The sequence below is a fragment of the Anastrepha obliqua genome, chromosome 1 (genome assembly GCF_027943255.1).
Source record: "Anastrepha obliqua isolate idAnaObli1 chromosome 1, idAnaObli1_1.0, whole genome shotgun sequence".
NCBI classification, from domain to species: Eukaryota; Metazoa; Arthropoda; class Insecta; order Diptera; family Tephritidae; genus Anastrepha; species Anastrepha obliqua.
The window spans coordinates 9,664,052-9,676,775 of record NC_072892.1 but is presented as its reverse complement, the minus strand read 5'-3'; the positions used below and the strand labels follow the sequence as shown (position 1 = coordinate 9,676,775).

At 44.9% G+C, this 12,724-nt stretch overlaps 1 protein-coding gene across 2 annotated transcripts in view; it reads left to right on the top strand.

Moving 5' to 3' along the window:
* The window catches only part of LOC129251127 (putative transcription factor capicua), a 35,196-nt gene that overhangs the window by 10,027 nt on the left and 12,445 nt on the right, over positions 1–12,724 (top strand). For both annotated transcript variants that reach the window (XM_054890508.1, XM_054890503.1), the window contains exons 2-13: positions 128–1,404; positions 1,505–1,991; positions 2,187–2,327; positions 2,530–3,293; positions 3,359–3,562; positions 3,630–3,760; positions 7,777–8,721; positions 8,794–9,500; positions 9,565–10,080; positions 10,145–10,354; positions 10,500–10,755; positions 10,998–11,249. In XM_054890508.1, the coding sequence (XP_054746483.1) occupies positions 326–1,404; positions 1,505–1,991; positions 2,187–2,327; positions 2,530–3,293; positions 3,359–3,562; positions 3,630–3,760; positions 7,777–8,721; positions 8,794–9,500; positions 9,565–10,080; positions 10,145–10,354; positions 10,500–10,755; positions 10,998–11,249 (5,692 nt within the window). In that variant the 5' untranslated portion in view covers positions 128–325. The remainder of the gene's footprint in view (positions 1–127; positions 1,405–1,504; positions 1,992–2,186; positions 2,328–2,529; positions 3,294–3,358; positions 3,563–3,629; positions 3,761–7,776; positions 8,722–8,793; positions 9,501–9,564; positions 10,081–10,144; positions 10,355–10,499; positions 10,756–10,997; positions 11,250–12,724) is intronic.

Below are 12,724 nucleotides of genomic sequence, written 5' to 3'. Positions count from 1 at the left end.
CAGCTTTGGCAACTAATTGGGGTTTTGGGTTTTGGTTCTTGCATTGACTTGACTGTACGAAAAAACTATAGAACTGTAAAAATTAGCATTAAATCCTTTATAAAAAAATGTTTTCTTATTTTTGCAGATGTTGCTGTTCCACATTTTTTAATTTTCGAGTCTGTGAGTTCGCGATCATTTTTGAAGATTTCGACATTTTGCTTCAGTGTTGCTGTTACCGCACCGCACAGTGGCAGGAACAGCAGCTGCCTGTAAAGTCGAGCGGCGCGTATCACCCAATGTGGCTGCCAACGTTTGCTCCAATGTTGCGTTCAACGCCTAGAAAATGGTCAAAGCGGTCACAGCGCGAGCAACAGCAACTACGGCCGCATTGTACATAGCAAATCATCGTTTACAACTACAGCAAGAGCAGCCTAGCGGCAAGAAGTCTGCTCAACATCAGCAGCAACAAGCAGAGAATTTTTTCGCGCCACAGCAACAACAAAAACAAATTCAAAGTGAACATCGTGAGCAGCAGTTTGTTGTTGGTGCCGAGGAGCCGTGCGCAAAACGTGTTGCTGTTGCATCGCCTAGCAAAATGGTAATACCGTCGCCGGCGGCAACAGCATCAGCAACAACAACCTCATCAGCGTCCACATCCTCGTCCATCGCAACCACAAACGCAACCACAACTGCAACAACGACAAATAATGGTAATACAAATGCTGCCGGTCAGCAACAGCAAAATGCTCTCTATCAACAGCAGCAGCAGCAACAACAACACCCGCCCGCTAGCCACAACAGCCAGCAGTCGGCTCCGCGGCAGCATCCGAAGAAGCGGAAATTCGACCCAGCCGAACTTGACCGGCAACAAACGTCACCACAGCCGCAGCAACAACAACCGCAACATGTTGTCGGCACAACTTCGTTCGCGTCCAGTTCCGCGACGACCACGTCCTGGCATGATACGAATATGTTGTCAGCGGTCAAGAACGGCAACGGTAACGGAAATGGGAACGCTAGCAACAACAGCGGCTCTTCACCGCTGAGCATGAAGAACGGTAACGTGGCGGCGGCATCGATGGCAATGCCATCAACAACAACAACCAATGTTATTGTTAGCAGTGCTGGAAATAATCGTGTGTGGACAACGACAACAACAACAACATGTGCTCCAGAAGTCACGGCACCGACGGAGATGGTCTATACAGCGATACGTTCGACGTCGCAGCAGCAACACTCTCCGGCGACGCAGTCGATGGTTGTGAGTCCAATGATGGCGACGACGTTTGCTGCGACGACTGTACCATTAGGAGTCGTAGTTGGCGCTGGCGCCAACAGTAGCACCGGAGCGACAGTTGTAACGACGGCCGGACGCGGCGCCACCTCGCTGGAGAGTCCCGAGAAGCGCATTATAGTAACAAGGTAAAGAAAATTTATATTACCAATAAATAAGTATTTAGATATAGATATTAAAAATTGTCTTCATGCATAATTACTAATATTTTTTTTTTTTCAATTTTAGCGCGCAGCCGTCGAGTACTTATAAGCTGCAGAATGTAGCTGGTGTTAGCAACAATGCCAACAGTAATCGCACTGTGACGCCTACCAGCAATGCGGCATTGCAGCAACAACGTCTCGCCTACCAGCACCATCTGCAACAACAACAACAACAACAGCCAGTCGTTGCCTTGCAGCAACAGCAGCCCCTAGCGGCTAATTTAGATCTCAGCGAATGGTCAAATACGCGCGTATTGGCCAAATTAAATAACTTCTATGCATCGGGTATCATACGTCAAACGACATCGCACAACGGCAACAGCGCGAGCAACGCAGAAGCCGCATCCTCCTCTGCCTCCGCCTCGCCCAATGGCAGACCGCCATCGGCTGCAACACCAAACTCAATTTTGGTGGAATTCGATCCGCCGGAAAATTGCACGCAGCGCTACACGGACGTATTGGGCAACGGGCGTTTCAATGTGATATTGGACGCGAGTCCACCATTAGCTGATGTAAGTTAAAGCGCACTGACAAATATGCATGCACAAATACATGCATACGCACATGCATACATTTAGTGTTGCTGCAAATTGCTTGCATCAAATCGAATTATATACGTATATTGACAAGCCAAACCATTGACCTAATTAATGCGCTCTCTACTCTTCCAATTTTATGCTCTTTCCCTCGCCTTCCGATATTATTAGATTAACTTGGATACGCGCGTTTGTGTGCGCAGTCAAATTGAAGGGCGATCGGGTTACGTATTTGTGGAGGGCATGGTGACCGACATCAATACACACACAAAACAATTCACTGTGCAAATAAACACGGATTCTACGCCAATCGTAAGTCTCAATTTTTGTTGTTGCTAGCATTTTTTAGTAATGCGTTGTAAGTGAAATTTTATAAATTGGTGCAGATTGCAAAATATTGGCCAACATAGCCGTTTTATTATAGCCTTTATTATTTTATTATCCATTTGTGATAATCTTAACAATTTGTACCCTGTTTTGTTATTAATTTTTAATACCTTCCATTTCGCCGCAGTTTAAAAAGGTGAAACGTGCCGATTTGCGTCTTCTACTTCCGCCGTGGTGGGACGAGTTACGTGAACTTTCTCCTTCTCCACATACAAGCGGCACTCACAAAGTAGGCGGCGCACACTCCGCGTTGCTAACTCCTCCACAGCAACATCGCAATGCCAGTGGCAGCAGCACCAACGTTCCACCACACAAAGGTAGCGCCGGCCATCATTCGCAATTGACTTATGTGGCGATGCGTTACGATGGTAAATGTCCGGCACATCTTACACCTACGAGCGCGCAGCAACATCCCCAGCATATGGCGTCATACAGTGCCGCCTCTGCCGCTCAGCAACAACAGCATCTACAAAAACAAGAAGAGTATTATCGCACGACTGCCACTTCACCTTTCCAGACTGTCGGTGGCAGCGGGCAACCGCTACTTGTGAACGCCAGCACCTCGGCCACTATTGGCAAGCATAACGGTAACGTCAACATTGGCGCAACGTCGGTACCCGAAATTGTTGTCTCGCAACAACAATTACAATTAAGTGCCACCAACAGTCATCAACCGCACCCGCAGCACTCATCAGTCGTACTCTCACAATCGCCATCGGATGATCTGCAGCGCCGACAAGCACGGCAGTATGATGAATTCGAGTCGGATGATGAATTAAAAGGTGTTCAAATTGATGGTTACACGCTGGGCGATGGCGACCCCGAGAAGCTATCGGCGGGCAGCAAACGCAGCAGTGTGCAGAGTCGCGGCAGCACATCAAGCACCCCAAGGTAGCGTTGCGACTAATTCAATTATTTAATTGAGGTGCCTTAACCTTTTCGTAATTTGCTTGCAGATCTCAAGCAACTACACCGCATCGTTTCAAAAAGGGTGACATTGTTCAATCGGAGTCCGGTGTACGCAAAAAATACAATGGTAAGCAATGGCGTCGCCTATGCGGCATGTGCTCCAAGGAATCTCAGCGACGCGGCTTGTGCTCACGCCATCTGAATCAGAAAGGCAGCGCTTTACGCCCCAATGGCGCTAGCCGTTTTCCTAGGTATATTATTTTTGTTGTGTTTTCTATTGTAACGTAACCTCATGTGTGCACTCTCTATTGTCATTAGCGATATGAATAGTCGTTCAAGCAGTAAAACGCAGGCGGACGAAGACACTTCACGCGACTCGGAGACATCGCCCAATTATCGCGTGGCGGGCCGCTCTGACCAGGAGGAGACCGATGTGGCTAATATTTTAGGTAAGCGAAGTATGAACAAATGAGAAAAAACCAAGGATGATAGATTGCCGGGGCTGTTATTAAGCTATGGGGAAAAAGAAAATTGGGAGCACGATCATTTCACATGTATTCGCACACTCGTCCAATAAGTTGTTCAGACGGCAACGAAGCACCATGAGGGAAGACTATGTGGATATTGAAATTCGCTGAGATAAAATGTACGATTAAAGGTTTAATATAGCCAGCACCTGCAGCCTCGAAAGTTAGCGTAAATGTACTAGCCTGCCATCCCATAGGTTGTGGGTTCAAATCCCACGTAAAGCACGGTCCCCGCACTTTTCCAAATTTATCTACTTTCCCTGTTTCTAAGTTAGGTTACGTTAGCCTGGTTGGCAACAAGCCACGCATAGGCCTTTTGGTCCCTAGCGATACTAGATGGAGACCGACCTCTATGAATACCGAAAGTAGGCATCATGTAGGATGTCAGCGCTTTTGGGACGTCCTCCAGACCCTCAAACAATGGGGCTCCCGGGCATTTTAAACGCGTTTTCAGTTGCACATTGCATAAGTGGCGCTAGCAAGAGGAAGCGGACAACCGCGGTAATAGCAGACTCACCAAATTTAGCGAAGTCCTCAACCATGCGCGATCCTTCTGGCAGGAAAATGTGAAGCACAGATGGCGCTGAAAGCAGCAAGCAGGCGTTGTTCCAAAGCAACGACAGGTGGGCACTATTTAGGACTGGTAGCGGCAGGCTAATCACCTACCCTGTCAGAAATCAAAAACAGATTAACAAAACCAACGCAAGACTGAGTCTTAACGAGGCCCTATGCTCCCGAGAGGAGTGAACAAGGAAAAAAAATTGGCAGCATCTTCTAAACTTACTTGACCATGTATACGTGAGAGCTCGCATTGCTAGAGGAAGATTTATCTTCGGCGGTTAGTTTGCCTGAATTATCCGAAAACTTCTGGAAAACAAATGGTTGTGTACCACTTAGAATTGACTATTTAAATTTTCTCTGGTGGTAAAGTTGCGAAGTGACCAATTTTTCCGAAACAGCAGGCGACCATTTGCTTTGAGGTGCTTCTTCCGTGAATAAAACTTCTTTTGGATTAAGATCGTGATAATGTCAATTCCAGTTTTGTTTCCGGCGTATATGCTTAGATCCAAGACTAGTTACCTGTTACGATGTCATAGACGTGGTTTGATCTACCGCGGCTGGATTTTTTCGGCCTTTCTTTACACAAATCGACACAAATCCTTATTTTGGTAATTGTCAAATTATGCGCGGTATGTAACGAGAACAATTCTTTTTGACGTACAAATGTGAATGCAATATTGAAAGCATGCTAGTCCCACTAATGCCCAAGGATACCTCTATCTCGCGTTATGTCACTTGATGATCTTACGTTAACAATTTACGCACAGCATCGATTGGATCGACGATCAATTGCAAGGATTGACGGCCATGTTGGCTTATGTTCATTCCCATGGCAGCCGGTTCTACGTTACCGGAATGACTCAAGGTTTTCCAGGCCAAGGGCTGCCACCCTAGTAAATGACCGTTTATCACGGCCATGTTGGAACTCGTTGTGCCAGCGTTTCACAGCGGCTGGATAGGTTGAGCGGCTAATATTCGATACATTTAGGCCTGAATAATCCCATTGTGATACCACTATAGCTTGTCCTTTGAACTCCTGAGTCTTCTTTGAACCAACTTGTGAATGAAATGAATTTTATAAATTTCAGCAAACGTATTTGTGAGACATCTTCAATGCTGTCGAAAAAGGCAAATCCGAACGTGGAAAGCCTTTTTCTGAATAGAGCAATACGTGTACATGGCTTCCAATTAGACAATGCCCTGTTATTCTATTCCATTCTATTCCTCATATCCTGTCTCCTAAGATTCAGTAGCGATTTTGTGCGGCCGTGGTTCCATCTTGCCAAGTTGGCCTGCCTATTTGGCAAAAAGCTGATTTCCACCAACGGATAGCTGCATTGATAGAGTGTCTATCTTTTAATGGGGAATCGGTATTAGTACATTATCTGGGCGAATGTTTAGTGTTGTAACTTTCCTTGCAAGCTCATCTGCTTTACAATTATTTTCTATATTTCTATGGTCTGGCACCAAGATCAGGTTTATTTTTAAATATTGCACAGTGGCTAAGTGTAGTACTTCAACTCCAAAAGTCAATTTAAGTTTATCAATGCACTATTTCCTCGACAACCCACGTGAATGAATTTTTTTACTCACTGAAAAAAGAACAAATAAAGCTCGTAAGTGGAAATAATTGATGAATTTGATAAATGCAGAGGGTTATTATTATACTACTGTGCGCTGCGATCATAAGAGATCTAATGTGCACAGTCTGCTGAGGTACCCAATAATTTGAGGCTTTTTAAAAATTATACCACTTTCTGGAGTTTATTGTTCCTTATTTTAAATGAATGCACGGCACTACCACCAGGGGGGTGTAGCTGTTTTCTACCTAGTGCAGGACATTTACAAAGAATGTGTTCTGAATTTTCAGTGTCCGTTTTACAGAATTGGCAAATGATGGACTCAAAGAAACCAATTTCGTTTCAGAGGTATTTCAGACTGCAGTGGCCTGTAAAGTAACAAGTAATCAATTAGAAGTTTTAAGTCAACTCCGCTGAGTGAAAGTAGCTTATCAGAAATTCCTCTGTCCGGCGTTAGGAATTGTTTCGCTTGTCGCTGGCCGATAGAATTTCGCCAGTGTTCAACGAATTTCTTCTCCTCCCCCTCCTAAGAAGTTCGTTAGTAAGGCCATTTGTAAGTCCACAGAAAGACTCGGGACCAATTAGAGACTATGTTTCCGCCTTTTTAGCTAGATGGTCCGCTATTTCATTTTCCTCATGTCTCATGGTCCACTAACCCACCCTAATACTACTGTGTTTAAATTTCCTAATATGTTGAGAAGGTTCAAGCAGTCATATACTGTTTTTGAGGTGACTAGAGTTGATAGAAGGGCTTTCACAGCCGCCGTACAATGTGTTGGTGTGGGTAAACATTTCAAAATTGTGTACCAAAAACCGTTTGAATCATTTTTGATTCGTGGAGAAATAAATTTTGTGAATTTTTAATACCTATACACGCCTCTGTTTAAAATTTATTCAATCTATGTCGAAACATGTCAAAAAAAGTATTTTGTGCATGTATTACCATGCATACGTATGTATTTTGGCTCTTCATTTTACAAGATGTAAAAATACTGCCAAAAAATGTTGAACGCAAGTGCTTAAAAGGACCCGCTCACCTGTCTTTGCTGGCCGCACAACAATTCGCTTTGTTGCTCAAATCATTACTTCTCTTCAACTTCCACGTACTCCAACACAAACAAAAACACATTCTATAGATCGGCCAGTAACTGAAACAATAACAATTACTGGGTGAAAAACTATTTCAAATACTGCCAGCACCACTTTATTTATTGTGTTGTTGTTGCTATGCACGCAAGGAGGTACCCTGGTGTCTGCAGGTAAATGGCAAATGTGCAAAAGGACAAAACCATCAAAGTAGAAACGTGTGAAGTGGCCATTGTTATAAAATCGAAGACAGTTATAGAGCTCAGCATAATACAACAACAAACAAAAATGGGTAGGTGTGAAAAGCAAAATATGTAGACTGCAATGAACAGTCATTTGAGCGACAGCAACGAAAAGAAGTGCCAGCCAGACGTGAAACAAGAGAAAGCCAGATAAAAACAGTTCGTGACCCACGCTCAGAAATTTGTTTATATTTCAAACGTAATTTTGTTAGAATAGATAATTTTGAAAATAGTATTTGCAGTAAAAAACTTGCATATTTTATATGTTCTACGGGCGCATAATAGTTGTATAAAACTTCGTTGTTGCCCAAGTGCGTGCAGTGGAAATGAACTTAAATATTTTTTTGCCAAAGGACAATTTAGCGGGCAATTTGTATCTGCAATGCTTAAGTAATTATTGAATATTATTAATAAATATTTTTTTATATTTTTACCACCGATTTCACCTCATACTCTTTTAACTCCACAGTGTCACTCAGCAGTTCACGTTCGGCCACGCCATCCTACTCGTCACCCGTAAACCATGGTACGTCTCCGATGAACGTCACCCACTCGCCCGTACCAGTCGTCTCCAATCGACAGAATTTTTTCACGCCGATCGGCGGTGGACCCGTTGCGACAGCGGACGCGCATACAGCTAAATGGAAGGCTGCAGCCAGCCCCATCCAGTATGGCCCAGTGGGCTATTCGCAAGTTATACGCCCTGAATCGGTGCGTGCCCAGGGCGCCGCTGCGGCACCACCGCCGCAACAGTCGCCCGTCTCCATGGTGGTGCATCATCAGACTCCAACACTGCCAAGCTCAGCAACCGCAGCCACACATCTACTCGGAGCAAACAGCAATGTACATCATTCCTCTTTGCAGTCAGTGCACCATGCGCCGCCACCACCGCCCGCTACGGCTCATCAACAGCAGCATCAACAACATTTGCAACAACCGACTCTGGCGCATGCTCATATGCCGCTATCGCCCGCTGCACCACCTCCACCGCCACCTGTGGTCAGCAGCGCGGTAATTGCACCGCCCCGACCACCAGCCTCGGTGGTCGCTGGTGTTGGTCATGCCACTACTAGCGTTATACGGATCTCACCTGCAGCTGCTGCCGCCGCCGCAGCCGCTGCTGCTGCCAATAATGGCACTGCAGCCAATGGTGTGCTTGGGGGCAACGCAGCACCAACACTGCCGCAGTCCTTTCATCCTGTCATCGTTGATCCCACACAATTAGTGTCATTACTGTCACCGGCTGGCGGTAACCCTGCGCTGCAGGCAGTGCAGCCCACATTGGTTTCTATTAGTAGCGGGCTGGGTGTGGGTGTCAACAGCTCACTTCTAGCTGCCGCACACCAGCAACATATGCAACACCAGGCACCGCCGCCGCCACCAATGTCAAACGAAAAGACGATTCCAAAAAACGGTTTGTGGAGTGTTCAACTTGAACCATTTGCATTGCATTTAATTTCAAATTTCTTGTTTCTTCTCTATTTAGGATTTCCGCCGGGGTCGATATATCAATGGCAAACGCTGTTGCCCACCATCAGTCAATCCCCCGTTAAACCGACCAATTTTACAATAGCCGGCATCATACCGCCAACGGCGGAAACACCACCACCACAACAACAGCAACAACAATCAGCGCAAGGAATTAATCTAATAAACCACCATGGCGCACACAACCATCACAGCAATCATAGTTTGAGTGAAAGTCACAACACCGTTATGGACTTAGATTCACCGGAGAAACCGTTGAATTTCTCAACAAGTGATGCGGCTGCTATGAGCGGTAGTTTGAGTGCGAGTGGCGCTGGCGCGTCAGGTGGTATCGGGGGAAACAGCGGACCACAGGAGGACAATGACGATCAATTGGACGATGACGTTTTCGAACCATCAGCGCCCTTAGCGCATCCGAAGCCAAAGCATGCGCGCTTTGCAATCAACAGCAGCAGTGACAACTACAGATATAGCAACTCGCTGGCAAATGAATGCGGCAACGATGGAATGGGCGAGCCGAAAACGCCGACAACTACGGCCAACAGCGGGACGGGCCATCACCAGACGGCGGCCAAGCGTCGTTCGCAATCGCTAAGTGCATTACAGCAGCAACAACAACAACAGCAGCAACAAGCTAAAGGGGCAGCCGGGGGCGGTGGCGGTGCTGGCGCCAGTGACAAGGAGCCGCTAAGCTCAGTGACAATAGTAAGTTTTGTAGTATATTTTCCTATTTCCTCATTACAAATTTCATTGCTTTCCACGCTTACAGAACAAAATCCGTCGGCCGATGAACGCTTTTATGATATTCTCGAAAAAGCACCGTAAACTGGTACACAAGAAGCATCCAAACCAAGATAATCGCACTGTTAGCAAAATTCTCGGTGAATGGTGGTACGCATTGAAACCGGAGCAGAAAGCCAAGTACCATGAATTGGCTAGTTCGGTAAAAGATGCCCATTTTAAACTGCACCCGGAGTGGAAGTGGTGTTCAAAAGATCGCCGTAAATCGTCTAGCTCCGGCAAAGGGGGAGCCGGAGGAGGACCACCGGGCATCGGTGATGCGAAACAGCGCAATGATTCGATGGATGGTACCGAGGCGTTAGGTGCTGATATGCCAATACAAAGTCCCGGTTCAGTGGGCGCTTCAAGCAACACCGCTGCCGACTCACAAGGTGACATTATTCCGTTAACAATTGAAGAAACTCTGGGACATGTCAAAGAGGAAAAACCGCGAATCAAATCGGAGATAGTGCAATCGGACGAAACGCAGTCGGATGATGAGCACGTGAGTAGTACAAATAGCTAATAGAAGAAATGTGTTTGCACATAAAAATCGCTTTATAATGCAGATGCTGGTGGTAGATGAGCCTACAAATAATAAACAGGCCAATAACAACACCAATCCCGCACATCAGGACGCTACAATGAAGCAAATAGATTTAAAATGTCGCGAGCGTGTGACCGACTCAGATGTCGAAGACGCAGCCTACGATTATAGAAAATCTACAACTTTGGCGGTTAAAAATGTTAAAAATAAAAACACAGCTGAAAATGAGAAGGTTGGTCAAATAGAATAGAGAATAATTTATGGGTTTCCAATTTTATTGTTCTGCCTTTTTGAAAATTTAATATTAAAAAGTGTATGAGTTTGCTTAGCTTCTAAAAACACTTACATATTTGTTTGAATTTATTCCATATCCAAAGCACTCAACTTCGGAGGTATCATGCATAAAAAACGAGATACAAACAAAAATGGACGCTCTGGAGCACTCAGGGGCCAGCACATCTGGCAACAGCGCGTCTAGCACGGGCACCGAACGCGATATAACATTGAAACCGAAGGCCATCAAGCCGTACGCTTCGAACATCGAGAGCAGCATACTCAGCCCTCAGCAACTGCCGATGTATTCCTATAATAGTCCGAAGAATCCAATCGGTGTAACACCATTCCAGCCAACAGGCGAGCTCAATAAATTATAAGCAAAATACAACTCTGAAAAACGGTTGCAAGCACATCTAAGTACAAAGACTAAATACAACTAAAAGTTTTACTTCCAGTATTCGAATGTCTTACCTTTGCCGTTTACAATTTTTGTATAGTGTAACCTTTTTTCAATTGTATTTTTTTTATAAATATAAGTGCATATTCTCATAAGATTTTCTTTGCGCTTTTCATAACCAAGTTTAATTTTCCCATTTTAGGCGGCGCTTTCAAAACCATGCCAATAAGTCCGAAAAGCGTAAAGCTAGACGAACAACAGCCACAACAAATTCACATAAAACAGGAGGATATCAAGCAAGAGCTCGTCTCGCCTTACAAAATGAATGGTGGCGGCGGTGTATTTACATTCAATGTGCCAATTGGCGCAGCTGCATGTCTGAGTCAGAAGCAACAACAGCAACAGGCTACGGGGCATCCGTTGCGCAGCCCAAACACCATGGAAGGAAGTAGAGGTACGTAGGAAATGCGAGTTATACAATTTTAAAACGTTCTTATTTATTATCTGTAAGATTCTTAATTTGAATGTGTGCATCATGTTTGTCAGATCAGTTTTTACATTCACGTCGGTCTGCTCAATTCATAGGTCCACTTCTTTACAAGTATGCTTGTTAATTGCACGTCTAGCACAGAGATTCCTACGAGGTGGCGCAAAATTAGTCATCCAATTTTGTTTTTGAATCATTTTCTTACCGAATAAAAAAATGATTTTTAGTGATAAAAACCCCAATTTTGACCCTTACGCACTCCATTGTTTGTATGTTTATCTGTCTAACAGCTGTCTAGTTCACAAGTGGCAAATATGACTGACGTACGACGCCATTTGTAAAAATTATAAGCTTTCGGAGAGAGTAATTAGTTTTGCGCCACCTTGTAAAAGCGTATAACCATTGCTCACTCGTATTCCGAGATGAAGTAATTAGATTATTGCTGCCAACGCTAAATATAGAAAATGTAGAGCAATTGAGGCCTGTAGTGGTAAGCGGAAGCGCATGATAAAGAATCTTAAATTAGGTTAGTAAGACAAAAATGCGACCACCGTAGGCGAATGAGTGAGTGCGTGACTACCATTCGTAAGTACGCAGGATCGAATATCCGCGTATGAAACACTAAATGATAGAAAAAGTGTTTTTTAATAGCGGTCGCCCCTTGGTAGGCAATGACAAACCTCTGAGTGTATTTCTGCTCTAAAACTTCCTCAGAAAAAACCATCTGCCGTTCGGAGTCAACTTAAAACTGTTGGTCCCTGCATTGCCACAAATAGGAGGAGGAGCTCTCAAAAAGGGAGTGAGCGCCAATTACATATAAGCAAAAAAAGATTTCGAAGCTCCATCCAAAGGACGGATCCAAGGTGGAATCTGGAGTTGAAGCCGGGGTTATCTCTCGATCGGCCAATATTTGAGTTTCCTTTAAACTGCCGAAAACTAGAAGTGTTTTTCAAGCAGAGGTCTTCGCGATCCTGCAAGCATGCGAAATGTTAAGAGATCGCTGTTGGGAGGGAGACATAAACAGGAAACATTTCTCTTATCTGGGTTCCAGGGCTTAGAAACGTAGAGGGAAATGAAATGGCTGGTGAGCTTGCAGGAAAAAGGTGTACAGAACTGGTTTCAGTTGTTCCCATCTCAGGCATCGGTGTCCCTTTGACCGCTGTTAATGGGGAAACTGCACAATTTCTTTCTTAAAAAAGCGCAAGACAGGTGGAATATACTATCTAATCGCGCGCTATCTCAAACACACTTTGGCCTCAGCACGACAGAAGCAGGACGCTTAAAGTGCTGGGGAGGATACCGCGCCACTCAATTTCCAAATTCATAGCGGTGATCACCGGTCACTGGCTCATGCGGAGAAGCTTGAACTTGCGTTGTACCCACATTGTAGAAGCTGTGGGATCCTGCTGAGAAAGAGACTTCCTTGCACATTTCCATGACAG